The 27,928-nt window shown below is 43.7% G+C and overlaps 1 protein-coding gene across 1 annotated transcript; it reads right to left on the reverse strand.

Moving 5' to 3' along the window:
- Positions 1–868: 868 nt before the first annotated feature.
- On the reverse strand, positions 869–26,777 carry LOC121845754 (zinc finger protein 271-like; the record flags this gene model as incomplete). The annotated part of the gene is given in 7 exon segments (XM_042317643.1): positions 869–1,559; positions 1,763–2,024; positions 6,385–7,400; positions 7,587–7,695; positions 8,019–8,944; positions 11,618–11,831; positions 26,604–26,777. Coding segments are annotated over 7 exon segments (3,227 nt in total), but the record flags the coding sequence as incomplete, so codon positions are not given.
- Between the last annotated feature and the right edge of the window lie 1,151 nt (positions 26,778–27,928).

A 27,928-nucleotide genomic window follows, 5' to 3' on the forward strand; every position in this document is an offset into this window, starting at 1 on the left:
AGAAGCTTTTCTGAAGGTTTTCTCGCAGACAGAGCAGGAGAAAGGTCTCTCTCCCGAGTGCGTCTGTAGGTGTTCTTTCAGGCGCCCTGCTTGAGAGAAACTATTCCCACACACAAAGCAGCAGTGGGGTTTTTCTCCTGTGTGTAACTGCTGGTGTCTTTTCAAGGCGGAGGAGAAGCTGAACCGCTTGTCACAGTGGGGGCAAGGGTACGGTTTCTCTCCAGTGTGTACTTTCTGGTGGTCTTGCAGATGTCTTTTCTGAGTGAACTGCTTCTCGCACACAGAGCAACTGAAGGGCTTCTCTCCTGTGTGGATCCTCATGTGTAACTTGAATGCGGACAACTTCTGGCAATCTCTCCTACATATGTTACAGGTATAAGGACTCTCCCCCAGGTGGACTTTGCTGTGCGTTTTGAGGTACGACGCAGTAGTGAAGCGCTTCCCACACACAGAGCAGCAGTGCGGTTTCTCTCCCGAGTGCGTCGGGTAGTGTTCCTTCAAACGTGACAGTTGAACAAAACCTTTCCCACACACTGTGCAAATGTGAGGTTTCTCTTCTCTGTGTAACTTCTTGTGTCTATTCAGAGCTATGGTGGAACCGAACATCTTGTCGCAGTCTGAGCAACCATAAGGTTTTTCAACTGAATGTACACTCTCGTGTCTTCGCAGATGTCCTTTGTGGTTGAACTGCTTCCCACACACAGAGCAGCTGTACCTCAGAGCTGTATTGTGGTTCACCTGGTGTTGTTCAGTTTCTCCTGATGTTGACGGACTCTCCTCTTCCTCAGAACTCAGAGGAGGATTGAGACGAGGAGGATCCATGTCCAATCCAACTTCTTCTCCATCAGAATTGATCAGAACACCAAATTCCTCCTCCTCCTCATCTTCCTCCTTCAGTCCTTCGTTTTCAGCATTCATCTCTGGTGTTTGGTTGTGGTTGTCAAACTCAACAGGTTGTGGTAGTCCAGGTGGTAGATGGCTCTTCTGATGTTTCCATAGGTTGTGGGAACTGGTAAAGCTCTGGCCACATTCAGTGCAGCTGTAAGGTTTCTCCCCTGTGTGATCTCTGTGGTGGACTTTAAGGTCTGCTGGTCTTGCAAAACTCTTCCTGCATACAGAGCAGGAGTAAGGTTTCTCTCCTGTGTGCGTCCGGAAATGTTGCTTCAAACGCGATGACTGGGTAAAACTCTTCCCACACACAGAACAGGGGTAAGGTTTCTCTCCAGTGTGTGTCAGCAGGTGTATTTTCATGGCTCCCAAATGGGCGAACTTCATCCCACAGGTGGGGCAGTGGTAAGGTTTCTCTCCAGTGTGAGTTTTCAGATGTGCTTTCAGGTGTCCCTTCTCACGGAATTGGTTTCCACACAAAGTACAGGGGTAAGGCTTCTCTCCTGTGTGAATTCTCATGTGTTTTTGTAGCGCCGATAATTTTTGGCAGTCTTTTCCACACACTGAACAGCAGTGAGAGCTCTTAGCGTTGTGATTCTCCTGGTGATGTTCAGGTTCTCCTGATGTAGAGGGACTCTCTTCAATGTCAGAACTCTGACTGGGATTATATCCTGTGTGAAAAAAATTGGAACAGGTTAAACAAAGCAGCAGGCAAGTCAAGAGAAAATCCCCAGGTTTTACTGAAATCCTGGCAGGAATATTGCGGATTTCCTGTTTATTCCCTCCTGATTCCGGGAATCTTCCAAACAGGATTTCTGAAAAACCTGGGCATTTTGGGAAAGTTTACCTGACTCACAAACTCATCTCAACATACCAAGAAGAGAAGGATCCCAGTCCATTTCTTCTCCATCAGAATTAATCAGCCCAACAACTTCCTCCTCTTCCTCCTCCTCTTCTCCTTCTTCTTCTTCTTCTTCTTCTTCTTCTTCCTCCTCCTCCTCCAGTTCTTCAGTTTTAATCTTCAGTTCAAGTGTTTGCTCCTCCTCTTTCACGTCAACAGTCACCCCAGCAGTTTGAGTGGAGGCTTCACTCTGGCTCTGGTCAGAAGGCAGAGACTCTGTGGGTTTGTGCCCAGCCTGGTGAGAAAATAAACGTTTATTTAGGATGGAGAATAACAAGCAAAATGGTTCAAACGGCCGTAACATGTTATTTTTGGTCCACCAGCCACTAAAATGTCTTACCAGCTAAACTATTAATATCCTGCTTAAACCTGTTAAGCCTACCCCCTACTTTTTCAAACATTCTGTTAAAAATCGCGCAACATTTCAGCGTCCTGCTACTCATGCCAGGAATATAGTATATGCATATGATTAGTATGTGTGGATAAAACTGGTTAAATCACGGCTGTGACTATAACAGAGCGTGTGTTTCATCGAAAAGCGCAAGAAAAACTGATCACTGAAAACTGGAAAAAAATATCAATGCGCCACTTGCATGTATTGTCTATGGGACAGCAAATTAAATGGGGCTGAGATTGCAAGTCCTACAGCTTCCACACGATGTCGCCAGTCTTGTCAATTGCCTGGACGTTGTTTCTTGGTCAAACGAGTAAGAGAGACCCCATTCCTTCCGGTCTCCGACAGGAAGTTTTGGAAGAGAGATTTCCGAACATGATTTGAAGACGTGGAGCTATTGAATACACATCGCCCCGTGATCAATTTGATTATTAACGTTTACTAATACCTAAAGTTGGATTACAAAAGTATTTCGAAGTGTTTTGTGAAAGTTTATTGTCGACTTTTTTAATTAAAAAAATGACGTTGCGTTTTGAAACTGTTTTTTCTAGATCACAGTTTCCATAGATGGATATTTTGGGTATATATGGACCGATTTAATCGAAAAAAGACCCAATAGTGATGTTTATGGGACATATAGGAGTGCCAACAAAGAAGCTCGTCAAAGGTAATGAATGTTTTATATTTTATTTCTGCTATTTGTGTAGCGCCGGCTACGCTAATTCTTTTGTTTACGTCGCCTTCAGGTATTTCGGGGTGTTGCATGCTATCAGATAATAGCTTCTCATGCATACGAAAAGCATTTTAATAATCTGACTTGTTGGCTAGATTCACAACGAGTGTAGCTTTAATTCAGTACCCTGCATGTGTGTTTTAATGAACGTTTGAGTTTTAACGAGTGCTATTAGCATTTGGCGTAGCGCATTTGCTGATGGCTAGATGGGACGTCTGCGTGTCGGGTGGGCTTAAGAGGTTAAATGACACCAACAAAACACAAAAAAACAGATGCTTTGTAATGTTTCAAAAAACACTACGTGTTACTAGTAAAAAGAAATCTCATAATTCAAATTCAGCAAACATACAAGTATCTTATACAATTTTAAAGGTAATCTTGTTGTTAATCCCACCACAGTGTCCGATTTCAAAAAAGGCTTTACAGCGAAAGCACACTAAACGATTATGTTAGGTCACCGCCAAGTCACAGAAAAAAACAGCCTTAAAGCAGAGATAGAGATAAAATTAATCACTAACCTTTGATAATCTTCATCAGATGACACTCATAGGACTTCATGTTACACAATACATGTATGTTTTGTTTGATAAAGTGCATATTTATATCCAAAAATCTAATTTTACATTGGCGTGTTATGTTCTGAGTACTGAGAATCTGAGAATCTGAGTACAGCACTCAAGAGACCAAAACAGCCAAACAGATATCCGCCACGTTGTGGAGTCAACATTAGTCAGAAATAGCGTTATAAATATTAACTTACCTTTGATGATCTTCATCAGAATGCACTCCCAGGAATCCCAGTTCCACAATAAAATGTTTGATTTGTTCGATAAAGTTCATAATTTATGTCCAAATACCTCCTTGTTGTTAGCGCGTTCAGCCCTGTAGTCCATATTAATGACGCCCGAACAGACACGCATTTACTAGGAGCAGACGAAAAGTAAAACGTTCCATTACAGTCCATAGAAACATGTCAAACAAAGGATAGAATCAATCTTTAGGATGTTTTTAACATAAATCTTCAATAATGTTCCAACCAGAGAATTCCCTTGTCTGTAGAAATGCAATGGAACGCAAGTTATAAATATTCACGTGACCGCGCATGGTCAGTTGCTCCTGGCAGACCTCTGACTCGTTCCCCTCTCATTTGGCCCCCCTTCACAGTAGAAGCATCAAACAAGGTTCTAAAGACTGTTGACATCGAGTGGAAGCCTTAGGAATTGCAAGATGACCAATATCCCACTGTATCTTCAATAGGGGATGAGTTGAAATGCCCAGCCATAAGAAGTTAAGGGCGGTGGGTTACCGTGGGAACGGGACTCTGGAGTCATGTTTGTGCTTGTGAGATTGAATCTGACGAGTAGAAGTGCTATGTTCTCTTCCCTAGGGTGTTGAAACGCAAACATTGAAAAACCAACCTAGCTTGTGAACAAAACCACGTAGATCGAAAAGAAACACAAAGTGACACTTCAGTCCACTTTTCTTTTCAAGTAAATTAGAGAAACTTTTATACCTGTGCCCTGCGCTTCTAAAAATGAATATTTTAACTCTTTAGCTCTTCATGTGCGCACAGCCCCCAGCCAGGCAGCGTTGCAACACGAGGTGGGATAGGCTATAGGAGTCGCAGTTCTTGGACTTTGTGCGATTCATTCTCCAGTTAAGAAACAAAACCGGCAGATGGCGGATGTTAATTTTAGGCCCTGGCCACCTGAATGAAGAGACGTTGGAGTCACTTTCCCAGGATACAGATTAAACTTCTGTGTTCTCGTGACAGCGCAGGTGGTTTCACACTGTCTAGGGGGCAGAGTCAACGAGACTCAAAGGTGACAGGAGACAGGAGACAGCGTGACAGGAGACAGCGTGACAGGAGACAGGTGACAGCGTGATGCAAACAGACGGTCTTCTATTAAGATAAAAGGCTCATCTTGGATCTTCCAGAGCTCTACAGGGGTCGCTGCAGGACAGGACTAGCCAAACGGTGCAGGACAGGACTAGCCAAACAGTGTAGGACAGGACTAGCCAAACGCTGCAGGACAGGACTAGCCAAACGCTGCAGGACAGGACTAGCCAAACGCTGCAGGACAGGACTAGCCAAACGCTGCAGGACAGGGCCAAACGGTGCAGGACAGGACTAGCCAAACCTCAAGTGACATGTGCTCTTCAGAACACTCTTTCCCCATAGTGAGAGCTGCAGACCTTGAAGTCTATAGGGAGTCCATTAGAGGGCTGCCTCACCCTTGTTAAGGGAACCACGCTCAGCTGGTATCAAGGCTTGGCCCTGCTGCACCACAGTCCTGACTAAAATGCATGCTCAATGGAGAGTCTCCCAATGGATAATTTTTGTACATTTTTTATTTTATCTTTATTTAACTAGGCAAGTCAGTTAAAAACCAGTTATGCATTAGGGGGCGCTATTCAAAATTTTGGATGAAAAACGTTCCCGTTTTAAACAAGATATTTTGTCACGAAAAGATGCTTGACTATTCATATAATTGAAGCTTTGGAAAGAAAACACTGACGTTTCCAAAACTGCAAAGATATTGTTCTTCTTATGAGAAACCAATTGCCTTGACGGATATATTATCGAATAGATATGTTAAAAACACCTTGAGGATGGATCCTAAACAACATTTGCCGTGTCTGTCGATATTATGGAGCTAATTTTGGAAAAAAATTGGCGTTGTAATGGTAGCATTTTCCGGTCGATTTCTCAGCCAAGCATGATGAACAAACGGGAGCTATTTCGCCTACAAAAATAATATTTTTGGAAAAAAGGAACATTTGCTATCTAACTGGGAGTCTCCTGAGTGAAAGCATCCGAAGTTCTTCAAAGGTAAATGATTTAATTTGGTTGCTTTTCTTATTTTCGTGAAAATGTTGCCTGCTGCCAGCAGAGCTAGCATAGCATTATGCCATGATAAACTTACACAAATGCTTGTCTAGCGTTGGCTGTAACGCATATTTTGAAAATCTGAGATGACAGTGTTGTTAACAAAAGGCTAAGCTTGTGTTTGAATATATTTATTTCATTTAATTTACGATTTTCATGAATAGGAAAAGTTTCTAGGGGTATTTATGTCCGCTGCGTTATGCTAATTCGTTTGAGGCTATGATTACGATCCCGGATCCGGGATTGCTCATCGCAAGAGGTTAAGAACATATTCTTACTTAAGATGACATCCTATCGGGGAACAGTGGGTTAACTGCCTTGTTCAGGGGCAGAACAACAGATTTTTACCTTGTAAACTCTGGGATTCGATCCAGCAACCTTTTGGTTACTGGCCCATTGCTCTAACGACTAGGCTAATGCTTAGTCCAGGGTTAGTCTTAATCTGTGTCTGGGATATGGGCCTTTAGAATTAAAGGTGAAAGATTGGCCCTATATGAAGGACAAAAGTTGAGCTTTATTGAGAGGACCACAGCAACTTGGACAAAAGTTGGGTTGATAGGATAATAATTTCCACCGACCTTGACCAGTATATTCGGGAAGACAGCAGCATCTTGTAGAAGTAGAATCCCACTCCCAGTAGCCTGGTTAAGGCTCACAGCACCACAGATCCCTGAAGAGTTACGCTGGTGTCTCAGTAGGTTCTCAGAGAGCGAGAACCTCATTCCACACCCAGAGCACTGGTACGGTTTCTCTCCAGTGTGAACTCTCTGGTGTTTCAGCAGTTTTGACTCGATAGTGAAACTCTTCCCACATTCGGTGCATTGGTAGAGGTTCTCCCCAGTGTGGATTCTCTGATGTTCCTTCAGCTTGGTTGAAGTGGAGAAGCTCTGGTCACAATGGAAACATTTGTAGAAGTTGACTCCAGTGTGTGATTGGGCATGTATTTTCAAGGACACCAGTTGAGCAAATCCCTTACCGCATTCTCCACATTGGTACGGCGTTTCTCCGGTGTGGAGTCGTTCATGCTTCACCAGTGTCCCAGATAGAGCAAAGCGCTTGGGGCAGTAGGAGCAGCAGTAAGGTCTCTCGCCAGTGTGCACTCTCTCGTGGTTCTTCAGCTTGGCAGCAGTGGAGAAAGTCTTTTCACAATGAGCACAGAGGAAAGGTTTCTCCCCTGTGTGTGTCTGTTGGTGAGATTTCAGGTGCGCCAACTGAGAAAAACTCTTCCCGCACTCGGGGCAGCTATAAGGTTTCTCACCCGAGTGCAACAACTGGTGTCTCTTCAAGTCTCCCATGTGCGTAAACCTGCTCCCGCAGTCAGAGCAGGGGTATGGCTTCTCTCCACTGTGCACTTTCTGGTGCGTCTTGAGGTTTGCGGCTTGGGAGAAGCCCTTCCCACACACCATACACTCGTAAGGCTTCTCTCCTGTGTGTGTTCTCTGGTGTAGCATTAGTTTGTAGGAGCTGGATAGTTCTTTTCCACACGTTGAGCAGATGTGAGGGCCCAGAGCTTTGTTGTTCTCCTGGTGTTGGTCAGGTCCTCCTAATGTAGAGGGACTCTCCTCACTCTCAGAGCAATGGTCAGGTCTCTCTGCTGTGGTAAAGAGGTCGTATGGATAAGTAAGCACCTTAAATATGTTAAGATTTGAGACAGTCAATAATATAGATGTTTCTTAATTTGGGTAATTGGAAATACACAATTTATTTAAATTTCCTAAAATAAAGTAAACGTGAATGTGTAGGCTAACCCATACCTTAATAAATTAATCTTTGAACTCACCAAAAGCAGGATCTTCCTCCTCTTCTTTTACTTTGACATCTAGTACTAGAGTGAGACCAGACTCCTCTACAACTGTGGGTTCAACCTGGTTGTTTTGGTCAACATAAGCCTAGGGTTAATAATCAGACAACTCATTCAGTATATAATATGTCAACAGCAGCATTAATCTTAGTTATATTGTGTTAAGGGCCTTAATGACTGGTTTAAGGGTACAAAATTCCAGTAACTTTTTAAAAAAATTCCCAGGTTTTCCAGAAATACAGGTTGGAACATTCCTGGAATCAGAAAGAAATAAACAGGAAATCTGGAATCCACCAACACAGATTTAAAAAAAAATTAACTTAAGAAAGAAAATAGATAAGAAAATAAATAATAAAGAAAATGAATACAAAATAAATACAAAATTGTACTGGATACACCATATAAACCTACCTTACTGGTACCATCCACAGAGGTGGCCTCCTGCCGCTGTGACCCACCCGGCATACCTTCATGGATCCGACGACGGTGACTGGTTCTATTCGCTGACGAGGAGAAACTCTTCCCGCAGTCGGAGCACTGGAATGGTTTCTCTCCGGTGTGAACCCTCTGGTGTCTTTTAAGGAGTGACGACGACGAGAACCTCTTCTCGCATTGAGAGCAGTGGTACGGTTTCTCTCCGGTGTGCTGGCGCATGTGTATCTTTAAGGTCCATGGCTGAGTGAATTCCTTCCCACATTCTGAGCAGCTGTACGGCTTGGCGGTACTATTCGCTTCGCTTATATGGGATTGTTCATGTCTTGTTAGAGAGCTTGGGAAAACAAAGGTCTTTTTGCAGGTGGAACACTGGTAAGGTCTCTCCCCAGTGTGCATCCTCTGGTGCATCTTGAGCTCTGCTGCAGAGTTGCAGCCCCTCTCACACTCAGAGCATGGGAAAGGTTTTTTCATGCTGAGTCTCTGCTTCTCTCCGGCGTGCGTCATCATGTGGACCTTCAAGTGCCACATACGTGAGAAACTCTTCCCACACACAGAGCAGTGGCAAGGTTTCTCTCCGGTGTGTGTCCGATGGTGCAGTTTTAACTCTCCTTGGCTGACAAACCTCTTCCAACAGTTCTTTTCCGGGCAGATGTACGGTTTCTCTCCTGTGTGCAACCTCTCGTGTGTTTTGAGGGTCCCTGTATCACTGAATCTCTTTCCGCACACAGAGCAAGGATATGGTTTCTCTCCTGTGTGCGTTCTAAGATGTCTCTGTAGTTTAGATGGGTGAGGAAACTCTTTCCCACACTCCGGGCAGCGGTAAAACGTCTTCTTAGCTGTGCGATTCTCCTGGCGTCGTTCTGCTGATGCCTCATCACTAGAGCTGTGGTTTGGACTCTCTCCTGTTACAACAGTAAGGATAAAACAAGTTATGGTGCGTCCCAGATGCTACCCTATTTCCTATATAAGCACACTACTTTTGAACTGGCACTATACAGGAACTAGGGTATCATAATCTACTGTAGTGCTCTAGGTTCATGTATTAAACTAATAAATAAACTCCTCGAGGGGCATTAAAGTATCGTCTGTGGGATTTAAAGTATTGTCCATCTGTGGGTAGGGGACTTTAAAGTATTGTCCATCTGTGGGTAGGGGACTGTGGGTGGGGACTGTGGGGGGACTGTGGGTAGGGGACTGTGGGTAGGGGGACTGTGGGTAGGGGACTGTGGGTAGGGGACTGTGGGTAGGGGACTGTGGGTAGGGGACTGTGGGTAGGGGACTGTGGGTAGGGGACTGTGGGTAGGGGACTGTGGGTAGGGGACTGTGGGTAGGGGACTGTGGGTAGGGAACTGTGGGTAGGGGACTGTGGGTAGGGGACTGTGGGTAGGGGACTGTGGGTAGGGGACTGTGGGTAGACTGTGGGTAGGGGACTGTGGGTAGGGGACTGTGGGTAGGGGACAGTGGGTAGGGGGCTGTGGGTAGGGGACTGTGGGTAGGGGACTGTGGGTTGGGGACTGTGGGTAGGGGACTGTGGGTGGGGACTGTGGGTAGGGACTGTGGGTAGGGGACTGTGGGTAGGGGAGGACTGTGGGTAGGGGACTGTGGGTAGGGGACAGTGGGTAGGGGACTGTGGGTAGGGGACTGTGGGTAGGGGACTGTGGGTAGGGGACTGTAGGGGGTAGGGGACTGTGGGTAGGGGACTGTGGGGGGGACAGTGGGTAGGGGACTGTGGGTAGGGGACTGTGGGCAGGGGGCTGTGGGTTGGGACTGTGGGTAGGGGACAGTGGGTAGGGGACTGTGGGTAGGGGACTGTGGGCAGGGGACTGTGGGTAGGGGGGGACAGGTGGGTGGGGACTGTGGGTAGGGGACTGTGGGTAGGGGACTGTGGGTAGGGGACAGTGGGTAGGGGACTGTGGGTAGGGGACTGTGGGTAGGGGACTGTGGGTAGGGGACAGTGGGTTGGGACTGTGGGTAGGGGACTGTGGGTAGGGGACTGTGGGTAGGGGACTGTGGGTAGGGGACTGTGGGTAGGGGACTGTGGGTAGGGGACTGTGGGGTGGGTAGGAGGCTGTGGGTAGGAGGACTGTGGGGACAGTGGGTAGGGGACTGTGGGTACTGTGGGACAATAAAGGGACTGTGGGTTGGGGACTGTGGGTAAAATAACAATAAAGGGGACTTGTGTCTCAAGACAGTGGGTAACTGTCAGGGGACATTTAAAATAGGCAAACATTTATTTTAGGGGACTTAAAAACAGAAAGTTGGACATGTGTAGGGGACTGTTATTCCCCCCAGTGGTGAGGGGACAGTGAAAGTAGGGAACAGTGGGAATTAAAACAGTGGCAACAAGGAAGTGGGTAGGGGACCAGGCTAGGGGACTTGGGCATGGGACAGTAAAGGGGAAGTCTTTAATGGGGAAAGTAAAGGTTACTGTAAACAGGGGACACTGTTCTTTCCCCTCAGGGGACATCATTACAACCGACACTGTTCTTTCCCCCTCAAAATAAAATAACAATAACACTGTCTTCTGTCTCAAGACATCATAACCATCAAAACCTTTTAAAATAGGCAAACATTTATTTTCAGGGACATCAAAACAGCCAACAGTTCTTTCCCCCTGACTTCATTACAGCCAACACTGTTCTTTCCCCTAAGACATCATGGGACAGCCAACACTGGTTCTTTAATGGTGAAACTAAAGACATCATTAAACAACCAACACTGTTCTTTCCCCCTCAGACATCATTACAACCAACACTGTTCTTTCCCCCTCAGACAGACATCATTACAGCCAACACTGTTCTTTCCCCCTCAGACAGACATCATTACAACCAACACTGTTCTTTCCCCTCAGACAGACATCATTACAACCAACACTGTTCTTTCCCCCCTCAGACATCATTACAACCAACACTGTTCTTTCCCCCTCAGACAGACATCATTACAACCAACACTGTTCTTTCCCTCCTCAGACAGACATCATTACAACCAACACTGTTCTTTCCCCCCTCAGACAGACATCATTACAACCAACACTGTTCTTTCCCCCTCAGACAGACATCATTACAACCAACACTGTTCTTTCCCCCTCAGACATCATTACAACCAACACTGTTCTTTCCCTCCTCAGACATCATTACAACCAACACTGTTCTTTCCCCCCTCAGACATCATTACAGCCAACACTGTTCTTTCCCCCTCAGACATCATTACAACCAACACTGTTCTTTCCCCCTCAGACATCATTACAACCAACACTGTTCTTTCCCCCCTCAGTCAGACATCATTACAACCAACACTGTTCTTTCCCCCCTCAGACATCATTACAGCCAACACTGTTCTTTCCCCCCTCAGACATTGCATGGGTGACAGAACAGCAGATTCTGCAACAACAAAAAATACCCCGCTGCTGACATCCGTTTCATCTACAAAACATAAAACATAACAAAGAGTCTGTCTGGGGCAAAGAGTGGCTCTGTTTCCCCTATTGAGGATTCCATCTTTAAAGACTCATCAAATTGAACTGTCCACTTGAGAGAACCATTTTATTTCTAGTTAACATTCAGTCGGCTACTTACCTGTATAATTAAAACTCCACTCCTCTAAATCTTCCTCCTCCTCTTTGACTACGATGTTAAATCTAGGTATTTCACTGAAGCTGTCAAGGCCTCCAGGGTAACCAATCTCCTGCCCCTGTGGTGTGTAGTCCCGGTCACCGTGGCTACCGTCAGGACCTAGTGACAGCGTTGGTTGGGGTTCAGTTGAGCAGGATGGTGACGGCCCACCAAAGTCCTAGAATACAGAATCAAATCCAATTGTATTTAAAGCGCTTTTTTTTTTTTTTTAAATGAACAAGAAGTCCATCTTTAAACCGATGTATAACACCTGTATGTTTCATGAATTTTTATAACGAGTATTTCTGTTTTTGAATTTGGCGCTCTGCAATTTCACTGGATGTTGGCCAGGTGGGATGGTTGCGTCCCACACCCCCTAGAGAGGTTTAACTGGTATACTTCATTTTCCACAATTGTCTTTAACCAATGGTTGTGTTCATTTACATCTGCAAGAGGGAAACTAACTTTTCATGGCCACATGGTGCCATCTTTAGTGTTAATGGTATTGTTTTAAATGTTTATGCACACAAAAAGTGCATAGTGCTGCTAATTGTATATGTTGTTTGTTGGTTTTCAGTATAAAACTTGGTGAAATGATTTACTGACACTGATAATACTGACTATCCTGACAACACTGACAACACTGATAATCCTGACAACACTGATAATCCTGACAACACTGATAATCCTGACAACACTGATAATCCTGACAACACTGATAATCCTGACAACACTGATAATCCTGACAACACTGACAATCCTGACAACACTGACAACACTGATAACACTGATAATCCTGACAACACTGACAACACAACACTGAAAACACTGACAACACTGAAAATCCTGACAACACTGATAATCCTGACAACACTGATAATCCTGACAAACTGATAACACTGATAATCCTGACAACATTGATACAATAACACTGTAATCCTGACAACATGATAACATGCCAAATCTTCTGACAACACTGATTACAACCAACACTGATAACAACACTGATAACATGATAATCCTGACATCCTGACAACACATAACTCCACCAGTCCCATCTGTAACATCATTTACAAACTGATTATACATTCCTCAACAAACATCATTTACAATATTTCAACAAATATAATATTATTTAACGAATTAGTATATACTTTTTGAACATTTCCAGCAAATCTTAACAATAAACACTGACAATCCTGATAACCGTTTCATCTCTAACTGCATGTGTGACATAACTCCACCAGTCCCATGTATATCATTTACAAAGATTATACATTTTCCAAAATATATATATATTTTATTTAATGAATTAGTATATTTCAGTTGAACCATATTATTTGTTGTGTTATTTCTGGTGGATTAAATTGAAATTGCAACTAACTTTCTGTGGCTTGTTTAAAAAAAAGAAATTGAGATATTTCGGAGAAGATTTCATTTTAATATAACCGGAAGTACACCAAACATCTTAGTTTTGCACGACTAAGATCTCAGCAAAAAACGTCAATTTATGACGTTTATTCTCATCGCTGAAGTTATTTGGACTATTTTGAGTCCAACTGTATATTGGCTACGGCGTCTCAAAATGGACAAAAAGTACTATTGCCGCTTTTTTCTCGTTTTCCAAGGTTATGTCTTTTAAAGGGAGTATGCGAGTTGTTTGGTTAGCCGAGCCGAGCTAGGCGCCAGCCGAATCGAAGCATCCTGGCGCATTTATAAGCCGCCTCGTTTTTTTGCAGACAAGGCCTATAGGTGATCATACCTCTCTAGGAACTGATCTGTCGTCAGTATTGTGGAGTAATTCTAATTATAAATTAAGATTTGAATGTGGAAAAAGCTGATCCGAGAGCAGCGCTGCCTTTCTTTCCATCCTATCATTATCAACACACGCCTCACTTAGCGAGGATCCTCTCTGCATGGTGTTGAGGGGAAATGCATGTTCGTTCCATGCATCATTAAAAACACTCGTAAGACAGGGGTGTGGCCAAGTAGCCACGCAAAACGAAAATCGTACCGATATGGGCAATGACTTGATTCTTATTTGTTGTTGTCATTAGCTTTCATGTCAATTAGTCAGGTACGAGGTACTACGGGGTCTAAATCAGTGGTTCCGAAACGGTTGATTTATTTAAGTTGAAACAGTAAAAACGCACAAGGTGAAATGTAGAATTTGGGTAGTTCATCATCAGTTTCTAGGCCGTCATTGTAAATAAGAATTTGTTCTTTTTACTGACTTGCCTAGTTAAATAAAGGTTAAAGTAATTTTTAATTGATTTTTTAATTCATCGGTTCCTGTTGTCATGTTAGTCATTGCAGATCTTAGAGAGATATTTATAACTGATCTGAAATGTCCAGATCAACTAACGTTTTTTTAGCTTGTTCTTCTTTTAGCACATAGATTTTGTTTAATGTTTGAGTCACTCAGATATCACATCAATAAACATTATACATTGGCAAAATGTATAGAATTGCAAGAAAACGTGCTTCAAAAATTGCTACATTTTCTCTGCAGCCCATGACAAAATGTGTAGAATTGCAGGGAATAAGTTTCAAACCTGCCAAAACAGTTTGTGTCATGAACAGTGTTTGTGCCCATAGAAATAGACCTGGGAGAACAGAAGGGCTGGGCTGTTGGTCCTGCTGCTCTGATTGGATAAAGAAATAGACCTGGGAGAACAGAAGGGCGGGCTGTTGGTCCTGCTGCTCTGATTGGATAAAGAAATAGACCTGGGAGAAATGAAGGGGGCTGTTGGTCCTGCTGCTCTGATTGGATAAAGAAATAGACCTGGGAGAACAGAAGGGCGGGCTGTTGGTCCTGCTGCTCTGATTGGATAAAGAAATAGACCTGGGAGAATGTGCTCTGATTGGATAAAGAAATAGACCTGGGAGAACAGAAGGGCGGGGCTGTTGGTCCTGCTGCTCTGATTGGATAAAGAAATAGACCTGGGAGAACAGAAGGGTGGGCTGTTGGTCCTGCTGCTCTGATTGGATAAAGAAATAGACCTGGGAGAACAGAAGGGCGGGGCTGTTGGTTCTGCTGCTCTGAATGGATAAAGAAATAGACCTGGGAGAACAGAAGGGCGGGCTGTTGGTCCTGCTGCTCTGATTGGATAAAGAAATAGACCTGGGAGAACAGAAGGGCTGCTCTGATTGGATAAAGAAATAGACCTGGGAGAACAGAAGGGTGGGCTGTTGGTCCTGCTGCTCTGATTGGATAAAGAAATAGACCTGGGAGAACAGAAGGGCGGACTGTTGGTCCTGCTGCTCTGAATGGATAAAGAAATAGACCTGGGAGAACAGAAGGGCGGGCTGTTGGTCCTGCTGCTCTGATTGGATAAAGAAATAGACCTGGGAGAACAGAAGGGCGGGCTGTTGGTCCTGCTGCTCTGATTGGATAAAGAAATAGACCTGGGAGAACAGAAGGCGGCTCTGATTGGATAAAGAAATAGACCTGGGAGAACAGAAGGGCCGGGCTGTTGGTCCTGCTGCTCTGATTGGATAAAGAAATAGACCTGGGAGAACAGAAGGGCGGGCTGTTGGTCCTGCTGCTCTGATTGGATAAAGAAATAGACCTGGGAGAACAGAAGGGCGGGGCTGTTGGTCCTGCTGCTCTGATTGGATAAAGAAACCTGGGAGAACAGAACCTAAAGAAATAGACCTGGGAGAACAGAAGGGGCAGGCTGTTGGTCCTGCTGCTCTGATTGGATAAAGAAATAGACCTGGGAGAACAGAAGGGCGGCTCTGATTGGATAAAGAAATAGACCTGGGAGAACAGAAGGGCGGGCTGTTGGTACTGCTGCTCTGATTGGATAAAGATATAGACCTGGGAGAACAGAAGGGCGGGCTGTTGGTCCTGCTGCTGCTCTGATTGGATAAAGAAATAGACCTGGGAGAACAGAAGGGCGGGCTGTTGGTCCTGCTGCTCTGATTGGATAAAGAAATAGACCTGGGAGAACAGAAGGGCGGGGCTGTTGGTCCTGCTGCTCTGATTGGATAAAGAAATAGACCTGGGAGAACAGAAGGGCAGCTCTGATTGGATAAAGAAATAGACCTGGGAGAACAGAAGGGCGGGGCTGTTGGTCCTGCTGCTCTGATTGGATAAAGAAATAGACCTGGGAGAACAGAAGGGCGGGGCTGTTGGTCCTGCTGCTCTGATTGGATAAAGTGAAGTATTTCTGTATTTCTCATTCATAATTTCCCCGGTCTTTTCCTGACATGTTTGGGTCTTGTCATTCAGATTGCTGCTGCCTCCTGTTAGTCTGCTACTATGACAAATCAATAGGTAAGAACACTTGCTATGACGCTATCAATGTGCATAATATCTAACAAGCAGAGCGAAGGAAGGGAAAAAAATTATTAACGCTAACTTATTAAGGACACACACACAACCAGTCCGCACGCTGCTCCTAATCTGCAACTTTTTTGGTCGATAAATGTGCAGGGAGATTTTGCCAACATCTACTTAGCAATATTAAAACACTTCCGTTTCCCCCGATCACGCCTGTCATCTGATTATCAACTGTCAATCTACGGATACGACTCCAAAGCATTGCCATGTCGGCACACTCCTCTCATAAAATGAAGTTCCCAGAGTGTTACACTACGAAGCAAAGCTAGATCTACTCAGGCTGCTACAAAGCGAGATCTACTCAGGCTGCTACAAAGCTAGATCTACTCAGGCTGCTACAAAGCTAGATCTACTCAGGCTGCTACAAAAGCGAGATCTACTCAGGCTGCTACAAAAAGATCTACTCAGGCTGCTACAAAGCTAGATCTACTCAGGCTGCTACAAAGCGAGATCTACTCAGGCTGCTACAAAAGATCTACTCAGGCTGCTACAAAAGCTAGATCTACTCAGGCTGCTACAAAAGCTAGATCTACTCAGGCTGCTACAAAAGCTAGATCTACTCAGGCTGCTACAAAGCTAGATCTACTCAGGCTGCTACAAAAGCTAGATCTACTCAGGCTGCTACAAAAGCTAGATCTACTCAGGCTGCTACAAAGCTAGATCTACTCAGGCTGCTCAAAAGGCTGCTACAAAAGCTAGATCTACTCAGGCTGCTACAAAGCTAGATCTACTCAGGCTGCTACAAAAGCTAGATCTACTCAGGCTGCTACAAAGCTAGATCTACTCAGGCTGCTACAAAAGCTAGATCTACTCAGGCAACAAAAGCTAGATTTACTCAGGCTGCTACAAAAGAGATCTACTCAGGCTGCTACATCTACTCAGGCTGCTACAAAAGCTAGATCTACTCAGGCTGCTACATAAAAAGCTAGATCTACTCAGCTACAAAGCTAGATCTACTCAGGCTGCTACAAAAGCTAGAACTCAGGCTGCTACAAAAGCTAGATCTACTCAGGCTGCTACAAAAGCCTAGATCTACTCAGGCTGCTACAAAAGAGATCTACTCAGGCTGCTACAAAAGCAGATCTACTCAGGCTGCTACAAAGCTAGATCTACTCAGGCTGCTACAAAGCTAGAACTCAGGCTGCTACAAAGCTAGATCTACTCAGGCTGCTACAAAGCTAGATCTACTTAGGCTGCTACAAAGCTAGATCTACTCAGGCTGCTACAAAGCGAGATCTACTCAGGCTGCAACTAAAAGCTAGATCTACTCAGGCTGCTACAAAAGCTAGATCTACTCAGGCTGCTACAAAAGCTAGATCTACTCAGGCTGCTACAAAGCTAGATCTACTCAGGCTGCTACAAAGCGAGCCAGCTTCATCCGTATTACGACGGTGGATATTGCTCGTCCGCCTGCCGCTAACTCCAGCAGGCTTGTAACTGCGTGCATGTTGCGCGTCTTAATATAGATAAAGCTACTACGGCGAAAGTATAACTGCCAGAATAAAGGAAACACCAATATAAAGGTGTCTTAATATAGATACAGCTACTACGGCAAAAGTATAACAGCCAGAATAAAGGAAACACCAATATAAGGTCTTAATATAGATACAGCTACTATAAGGTGTCTAAGTATAGATACAGCTACTACAGAGAATGTATATATGAGAGAACACCAACATGAAGTGTTTTAATAGGGTGCTGGGCCACCATGAGCCATCAGAACAGCTTCAATGTGCTTTGACATAGATGGTACAAGTGTCTGGAACTCTATCGGAGGGATGCGACACCCTTCTTCCACAAGAAATTACATCATTCGTTATTTTGTTGATGGTGGTAGAAAATGCTGGCTCTGGCCCCGCTCCAGAATCTCCCATAGTTCAATTGGGTTGAGATCTGGTGACTGAGATGGCATGTGGTTTATTTACATCGTGGTGACTGAGACGGCCATGTGGTTTACATCGTGGTGACTGAGACGGCCATGTGGTTTACATCGTGGTGACTGAGACGGCCATGTGGTTTACATCATGGTGACTGAGACGGCCATGGCATGTGGTTTACATCGTGGTGACTGAGACATGGCATGTGGTTTACATCATGGTGACTGAGACGGCATGTGGTTTACATCGTGGTGACTGAGACGGCCATGTCATGTGGTTTACATCGTTTGACAGGCGGCATGTGGATCGTGGTGACTGAGACGGCCATGTGGTTTACATCGTGGTGACTGAGACGGCCATGTGGTTTACATCGTGGTGACTGAGAGGCGGCATGTGGTTTACATCGTGGTGACTGAGACGGCCATGTGGTTTACATCGTGGTGACTGAGACGGCCATGTGGTTTACATCATGGTGACTGAGACGGCCATGTGGTTTACATCGTGGTGACTGAGACGGCCATGTGGTTTACATCATGGTGACTGAGACGGCACGTGGTTTACATCATGGTGACTGAGACGGCCATGTGGTTTACATCGTGGTGACTGAGACGGCCATGTGGTTTACATCGTGGTGACTGAGACGGCCATGTGGTTTACATCATGGTGACTGAGTGGCCATGTGGTTTACATCGTGGTGACAGACGGCATGTGGTTTACATCGTGGTGACTGAGACGGCATGTGGTTTACATCGTGGTGACTGAGACGGCCATGTGGTTTACATCATGGTGACTGAGACGGCCATGTGGTTTACATCATGGTGACTGAGACGGCATGTGGTTTACATCATGGTGACTGAGACGGCCATGTGGTTTACATCATGTGGTGACTGTGACTGAGACGGCATGTGGTTTTTACATCGTTACATTTAGTCCTCATCTAATATAATGTATAAAACAATCCCATGTCCACATATAGAACAGAGTCCCAACAGCAGAAATAACACACTGTCATATTGACCAGATAAATACTCTCTGAACAGACAGGCTCCTTCATCTATAACACACTGTCATATTGACCAGATAAATACTCTCTGAACAGACAGGCTCCTTCATCTATAACACACTGTCATATTGACCAGATAAATACTCTCTGAACAGACAGGCTCCTTCATCTATAATACACTGTCATATTGACCAGATAAATACTCTCTGAACAGACAGGCTCCTTCATCTATAACACACTGTCATATTGACCAGATAAATACTCTCTGAACAGACAGGCTCCTTCATCTATAATACACAACCTTCACATCTTATATTTAAGTGGTTCTAAAATATTGCTGAATTATATTTAAGGCTTCTGGTTTGTTCAGATAAATTACTTTTGAAAGAAATGGCTTTCCTTCATCTGCCGGGATAGATAAGATGGTGCACAACCTTCACATATTGATTTAATGTGGTTCGGGATAAAGATAAGATGTGAATGCTATATTTAAAAAGGCTTCTGGTTTGCTCAGATAAATTATTCAATTTCTAAATGTAAATGTTGTCTTTCCCCCATTTCTCCTTTCTGCCGGGATAAGATGGTGGACAATCGATTCCAGGTATTGATTGAATGTCTGTCTGCCGGGATAAGATAAGATGGTGGACAATCGCTGCCAGGTATTGATTGAATGTCTGTCTCTTATCAACTCAATACTGTTGTGAATGGAGTTGGGCCATTTTAAATGGTGTAACATTGTGAAATAAAATAAGCAATGTTTTTTTCCCCCCCTCGTCTCTCAATTATCTTGTTGATTGATGACCACCCGAGAGCATTATGAATGACAACCCGAAGAATCACACCTCCGCCTTAAAAACAATCCCTCTGCTTTGTTCTGTCCATCTGCAGCCTCCTCGTGTCACTTAATGACACGTTTCATTCAGTAGCCACTGCGCATCGTGGATGGGGGTGGGGGGACATTGTCATCCTGGAAGTGTATTCTAATTCAAAAGTGTTTTATATTTGGGAAACATGTGTTACCTATAGGTCTAAGTGGGTTCAGTAATTCTTTTTTGTTGTTTTAGCCCTTTTTTCCCCAATTTCGTGGTATCCAATTGTTTTAGTAGCTACTATCTTGTCCATCGCCACTATAACAGAGGGCTCGGGAAGACGATTAGAGTCTTTTCGTCCTCTGATACTGATTAAAACAGTGATTTTGGTGCACCTTAACACAGGCGCCATGAATACTAAGCCAGCCGTTACCAATGTGTTATGTGTCAGAGGAAACACTGTGCACCTGGCAAGTGTTACCTTTATGCTCACTGCGCCCTGCCCGCCACAGGACCTGATGGTGCGCGATGAGACAAGGACAGTCCAGAATATTAAAAGCCCTCCCTAAAGGGTGACAGCTATTATTTTGCCTTAGGACCTGATTCAAGGTTAAAGACAGAGCCTGGGCGCAAACTCAGAGTCTCTGAATTTTAGCAGCTTTTTGTTAAAATCGCGCAACATTTCAGCGTCCTGCTACTCATGCCAGGAATATAGTATATGCATATGACAAGTGTGTGTATAGAAAACACTCTGAAGTCTCTAAAACTGGTTAAATCGTGATTGGCTATAACAGAACGTGTTTAGGAGTCAAAATCCTTCGAAAACTGTTCAAAAAAATACAAAAATATTATTCATCCGCCAGTCAATGTATTGTCTAAGGCTGAAGAAAATACATGGAGATCCCCTTAAACGCCTACAGCTTCCACACGATGTCGCCAATGCTGTCATTTTGGGGTTGCTTTATCCTTGGTTTGGTGACGTATAAGCACTTCCTTTCATTGAGTACATTACAGGATGTTATGAAAGTGAAAACATGGAGTATGATTTCAAGACTTGCTGCTATCAAATACAGATGATTAAAGTGATCAATTTGATAGATTATTAACGTTTATTAATACCTAAAGTTGGTTTAGATAAGTAGTTTGAAGTGATTTGTAAAAGTATATAGGCAGTTTTGTAATTTTTAAAAAGTGATTGCGTCTTGTAAAGGGGCATTTTCTGGATCAGACGGTGATTAGCAAATCACATTTTGGGTTACAATGATGGATTAAATCAGGAAAAGACCCATTGTGATGTTAAAGTACAGTGATTAAAGTGATTAAAGAAGATTCAAAGGTACATGATTAATGTTTTAATTTTATTTCTGTGATTAAAGTACGTGATTAAAGTGATTAAATACAGTTGTTTTGTTGACAGTGTATTCTAAAGTGCATGATCAGATAAAGCTTCTCAGTGATTAAAGTTTTACAAATCTGACTTGCTGGTGATTAAAGTACAGTGATTAAAAGTACCTTGTAGTGATTAAATGAAAGTTTGAGTTTTATCGATTAAACTATTAGGTGATTAAAATTTCCGTGATTTGAGCCACAGGGATTAAATAACAGTGATTAAAGTGATTAAAGTACAGTGATTAAAGGACATGATTAAAGACCAAGTGATTAAACCGGGTACAGTGATTAAATTGATTAAAGTACAGTGATTAAAGTACGTGATTAAAGTGTTTATTAAAGCCTGGGCAGTGATCAAGTCTCTGAGTACAGCGATTAACCACTGCGCCACCCGGGAGTGATTAAAGTACAGTGATTAACCACTGATTACCGGGAGGCCCAGTTTAGTGGTTCTTAACCTGGGGATTAAGGGGTTGCCAGTTTTGCCTTAGCACTACACACCTGATTTCAATCAGTCATTAAAGTGATTGAATTGATCAGTGATTAAGCTGTGTCGTAAAGTGATTAACTTTCAGAAAACTGATTAAAAACACAGATTAAAACAACAGTGATTACACCCTTTAACCTGTGTTTTATATTGAAAGGCAGTAGTGTTCTTTTGCTTCAATAGAGTGATCAGGGGCAAATACAGCCAATAAAGTACAGTGATTAAAGTGATTAAAGTACAGTGATTAAAGTACAGTGATTAAAGTACAGTGATTAAAGTACAGTGATTAAAGTACAGTTAGTACAGTGATTAAAGTAAAGTGATTAAAGTAGTTAGTATAGTGATTAAAGTACAGTGATTAAAGTACAGTTGGTACAGTGATTAAAGTAAAGTGATTAAAGTACAGTTAGTACAGTGATTAAAGTAAAGTGATTAAAGTACAGTTAGTACAGTGATTAAAGTAGTGATTAAAGTAGTGATTAAAGTACAGTGATTAAAGTACAGTGATTAAAGTACAGTGATTAAAGTACAGTGATTAAAGTACAGTGATTAAAGTACAGTGATTAAGTCTAGCAGCCACATTCAGTAAAATAGCTTACAATGAAAGAGCAAGGTATTTCTTGCAAAGAGGATGCATGGCTACCGGAGACACACATGACGTCACAGGCGAGAAGTACACATTAGTCAGAGTGAAGTCAACTGATCGAATGCACAATGCCCATGTTAACCTTGACTGCCAGCTTAATGGAGTCTGCCACTAGCACAGTCAGTGTAGTCAGATCCCCATTGAGACCGTGTCTGTGCCTCGATCTAGGTTGGGCAAAACTAAACATGGCGGTGTTCTCCTTAACAATCTCACTGGAATAAAGACCTCAATTCCTGTCATTATTGAAAGATATTCTGATATCTCACATCTCAAAATAGGCTACTTAATGTTAGATCCCTCACTTCCAAGGCAGTTATAGTCAATTAACTAATCACTGATCATAATCTTGATGTGATTGGCCTGACTGAAGCATGGCTTAAGCCTGATGAATTTACTGTGTTAAATGAGGCCTCTCCTCCTGGCTACACTAGTGACCATATCCTCGCGCATCCTGCAAAGGCGGAGGTGTTGCTAACATTTACGATACCAAATTTCAAATTTACAAAAAAACCTACTGCATTTTCATCTTTTGAGCTTCTAGTCATGACATTGATGCAGCCTCCTCTCACTTTTTATAGCTATTGTTTACAGGCCTCCTGGGCCATATACAGCGTTCCTCACTGAGTTCCCTGAATTCCTATCGGACCTTGTAGTAATGGCAGATAATATTCTAATTTTTGGTGACTAACATTCACATGGAAAAGTCCACAGACCCACTCCAAACGGCTTTCGGAGCCATCATCAACTCAGTGGGTTTTGTCCAACATGTCTCCGGACCTACTCACAGCCACAGTCATACGCTGGACCTAGTTTTGTCCCGTGGAATAAATGTTGTGGATCTTAATGTTTTTCCTCACAATCCTGGACTATCAGACCACCACTTTATTACGTTTGCAATCGCAACAAATAATCTGCTCAGACCCCAACCAAGGAACATCAAAAGCTGTGCTACAAATTCTCAGACAACACAAAGACGTCAGAGTACAGAAATCAGTTAGCCAACTGAGGAACTAAATGTAACCTTGCGTAATAGCCTAGATGCAGTCGTACCCCTAAAAACAAAAAACATGTGTCATAAGAAACTAGTTGCCTAGTTTGTTTTCACTATATATTTGACCTCTTGGTGATGTCATTCGGAAACATAATATTAACTTTCACTGCTCTGCGGAAGATACACAGCTGTACATTTTGATGAAACCCCAAAATTACCCTCCCTGGAAGCCTGTGTTTCAGACATAAGTGGAAGTGGATGGCGGCAAATGGTTTACTTTTAAACTTGGACAAAACAGAGACGCTTGTTCTATATCCCAAGAAACAAAGAGATCTTCTGTTGGATCTGTCAAATAAAACTGAAGGACCTCGGTGTTCCTCTGGACCCTGATCTCTCCTTTGACGAACATATCAAGACTGTTTCAAGGAGAGCTTTTTTCCATCTACGTAACATTGAAAAAATCAAACTCTCTGTCCAAAAATGATGCAGAAAAGTAATCCATAATTTTGTTATTTCTAGGTTAGACTACTGCAATGCTCTACTTTCCGGCTACCCGGATAAAGCACGAAATGAACTTCAGTTGGTGCTAAACACGGATGCTAGAATCTTGACTAGAACCCAAAAGGTTTGATCATACTACTCTAGTTCTAGCCTCTCTACACTGGCTTCCTGTCAAGGCAAGGGCTGATTTCAAGGTTTTACTGCTAACCTACAAAGCATTACATGGGCTTGCTCCTACCTATCTCTCTGATTTGGTCCTGCCGTACATATCTACGCGTACGCTATGGTCACAAGACGAGGCCTCATTATTGTCCCTAGAATTTACATTTCTTATTGTCCCTAAAACAGCTGGAGGAAGGGTTTTCTCCAATAGAGCTCCATTTTTATGGAATGGTCTGCCTACCCATGTGAGAGACGCAGACTCAGTCTCGACCTTTAAGTCTTTACTGAAGACTCATCTCTTCAGTGGGTCATATGATTGAGTGTAGTCTGGCCCAGGAGTGTGAAGGGGTGAACGGAAGGCTCTGGAGCAACGAACCGCCCTTGCGGTCACTGCCTGGCCGGTTCCCCTCTTTCCACTGGGATTCTCTGCCTCTAACCCTATTACAGGGGCTGAGTCACTGGCGCTTTTCCATGCCATCCCCAGGGGGGGTGCGTCACTGACGTGATCTTCCTGTCCGGGTCCCCCCCCCCGGCTTGTTTCCCATGGGGGAGATCTTCGTGGGCTATACTCGGCCTTGTCTCAGGGTAGTAAGTTGGTGGTTTGAAGATATCCCTCTAGTGGTGTCCGGGGGCAAAGTGGGTGGGGTTATATCCTGCCTGGTTGGCCCTGTCCGGGGGTATCGTCGGACCACAATGTCTCCTGACCCCTCCTGTCTCAGCCTCCAGTATTTGTGCTGTATTAGTCTACGTGTTGGGGGGCTAGGGTCAGTCTGGTGTATTTCTCCTGTCTTATCCAGTGTCCTGTGTGAATTTAAGCACGCTCCCTCTAATTCTCTCGAAGGACCTGAGCCCTTGGACCATGCCTCAGGACTACCTGGCCTGATGACTCCTCTCCACGCTTCTTCCGTGGTTCCTGCTGTTCTAGGGAGTTTTTTTCCTAGCCACTGTGCTTCTACATTTGCATTGCTTGCTGTTTGGGGTTTTAGGCTGGGTTTCTGTACAGCACTTTGTGACATTATCGGTTAATGTAAAAGGGACTTTATAAATACATTTGATTGATTTTACCATTTGAAAGTAGTCAACTGGGTGGGACTTCAAAGGATAACATAATTTCATCCAGGTAGGCAGGAGGGACCTGCTAATGAATTATACTCATGAGCAGAAGGATCACATAATTCCATCCTGGTAGGGAGGAGGGACCTGCCAATGAATTATACTCATGAGCAAACATACCATAACTGCAGGCCAACCTTGGCTTTATAACTGTTTAAATAACATCCTCCGGGTGGCGGTATGCACCCTTTCAGGTTGTTTACCAACTCATAGAAGTAGTAGTAAATTGACTAATTCAAAATGGAGATGGCCTCAATGGCGCTGCCCGTGCGCTCAGAGACGCCTTAATGAGAGATACAACGCTGCGATCTTAATAAGACATCTCTATTCTCCCAACCGACACAATCAGAGACCGGTTAGATCTGGTTCAGGCTTCGGAACGGAATTCCACGACGTCCGGTCTCTGCTCTGTTCTTCAGAAACTTCCTTCACCATGGAGTTGAGTTGAGTAACCTAGCTAGGTCTGGGAGAGATCTGGAGACCCAACCAACAGAAATAACAAGGCATTCCACTAGTGCTGAGCAATTCACCAAAATATATGCTATTCTTCATTTTTTAAACAACTAATTGACCAACGTTTAATTTCTTTCTGTGAGCTCAATGCGCACACTGCAGTTTCTCTAGAGATACACCAGATCCAGCCTGAACTGTGAGATGTAGTAGGGAGTTGTAGTTTCCAACAAGCTAATATTCCACATAATTACCACGTTTGATGCGCTAAACTAACTACAATGACCATAATCTAATGTGCATCTATTTGTCTGGTCTGTGTTTCTTTTATGCCTGCAACAGCACGATTTGAGAGGTATCTCTACCTGAAAATACATGATCTAAGTGATTGATGGTTGCATGGAGAGGCAGGTAGCCTAGTGGTTAGAGCTTTGGGCCAGTAACCGAAAGGCTGCTGAATCGAATCCCTGAGTTGACAAGGTAAAAATCTGTCGTTCTGCCCCTGACATGGTGGATGTTGAGTAAGGCAGCCCTCCGCACCTCTCTGGTTCAGAGGGGTTGGGTTAAATGTAGAAGACACATTTCAGTTAAGGTATTCAGTTATACAACTGACGAGGTCTCCCAATTTCCCCAATCAGCAGTCATAAACATATGCCTTCTTTACTTTAAAGAACTACAAAATAGTGATTGTCAAGCAGCAGCTCTGAGATGACTTGACATGAAAGTCATAAAATAAATTAAATAAATTAATGGTTAATATGTGAAACGCAGTAACTCATCACTACCATCATGGGAGTTTTATTACTAGTTGTATCCTGTGCATTCAACCCCAATAATCGAAACAGAAGAGAGTTTATTTTTCTGAATCGAACCGATCTCAAAAATAACTAATCGCTCAGCGCAGCGGGACTGGTCGTGTTCGTGTGTAAACCGAGTATATGTCGGAGAAGAGTGGAGAATGTTAAAGGCTAGCTACTATTCTGCCGACGTGTACTTGGTTTACACAAGATCAATCCCCGCTACTGATAGCTAACGCTAGTTATCTCCATCCAGCCACTACCCATTGTGCTAACACCAATCCGATACTTGTTTTAAATCTGAGTGCACACTTTGGGAAAAGGGTGGAGAAACGGGTCGCAACTAGCTGGCTAGCAACCAAAGTCGTGGTTCTCACCTCCTCCATCTTGAATCCTTCAGGAATTGTTGAAGCAGCTAGCTAGATGCTGTAGCGGGAAATTAATTTCTGAAATCGTCCACGTCCTTTCTCTGAAATGAAATGTTCACCACGAGGTCACGTTAGCTAGCGAATGAAATAGCCTCGCTACTAGTAGCACTTGCCATTACAATTTGACAAGGTTAGCGAGCTAGGCTAACGGCAGCCAGGAAGCTAGCTAACTGCTTTGCTAAACCCGATTACAAAACTATTAAAATAGTACTTGAAATATTGCCTGCTCCGTGTTTACAGTTCAAGTTTGGCAACGTCACAGCATATTTTTCAACCGTATCATTGTGATATTTGACGAATTTCCAACAAAATTACATGGACAGCTAATCCAGACGGCTGCCTAGCTACATCAGCGTCTTTCTGCTTCCGGTCTAACTTCCGGTCCGGATTAGCTTCTACTGTGGACTCCGCTATACCGCCACCACCAGTTCAGGAGCACATTGCAGTGGTGTTTTACCATATGTATATTTTAATTTCTTCATCCAAATAATGTTATTTTAATAATACTGAGTTGACTGTTATTGACATTTCATATGCAGAGCTCCTGAGGCATCATCTAAATATGTAATACACAGAGTGGAAGAGGAGAAGTCCAGGGGCTACATGACTCATGTCATGACAACCTCTACAAGATTGTCAGCAGATTCCATCACCGTCATCTACCATCCTCTGACCACTCCCTCCGCTCAAACCATGAACTGACCCGCTCCTCTTCTGAGGGTGCAGCGTTCAAAGACTCGGCCTCTATTCGTCGACCTGTCATGATATGTTGCTTGTCATTTTTGTTGTTGCAGGGTAGTCTAGTGGTTAGAGCGTTGGACTAGGAACTGGAAGGTTGCAAGTTCAAACCCCTGAGCTGACAAGGTACAAATCTGTTATTCTGCTCCTGAACAAGGCAGTTAACCCACTGTTCCTAGACCAGTTAACCCACTGTTCCTAGACCAGTTAACCCACTGTTCCACTGTTCCCAGACCAGTTAACCCACTGTTCCTAGACCAGTTAACCCACTGTTCCTAGGCCAGTTAACCCACTGTTCCTAGGCCAGTTAACCCACTGTTCCTAGGCCAGTTAACCCACTGTTCCTAGGCCAGTTAACCCACTGTTCCTAGGTTAACCCAGTTAACCCACTGTTCCTAGGCCAGTTAACCCACTGTTCCTAGGCCGTCATTGAAAATAAGAATTTGTTATTAACTGACTTGCCTAGTTAAATATAGGTAAAACACATTTTAAAATGTGATGTTTTTGAAGCGTTTTGGGATTCCATGAAAAACCCT

This window comes from Oncorhynchus tshawytscha, unplaced genomic scaffold, assembly GCF_018296145.1.
Source record: "Oncorhynchus tshawytscha isolate Ot180627B unplaced genomic scaffold, Otsh_v2.0 Un_contig_1019_pilon_pilon, whole genome shotgun sequence".
NCBI classification, from domain to species: Eukaryota; Metazoa; Chordata; class Actinopteri; order Salmoniformes; family Salmonidae; genus Oncorhynchus; species Oncorhynchus tshawytscha.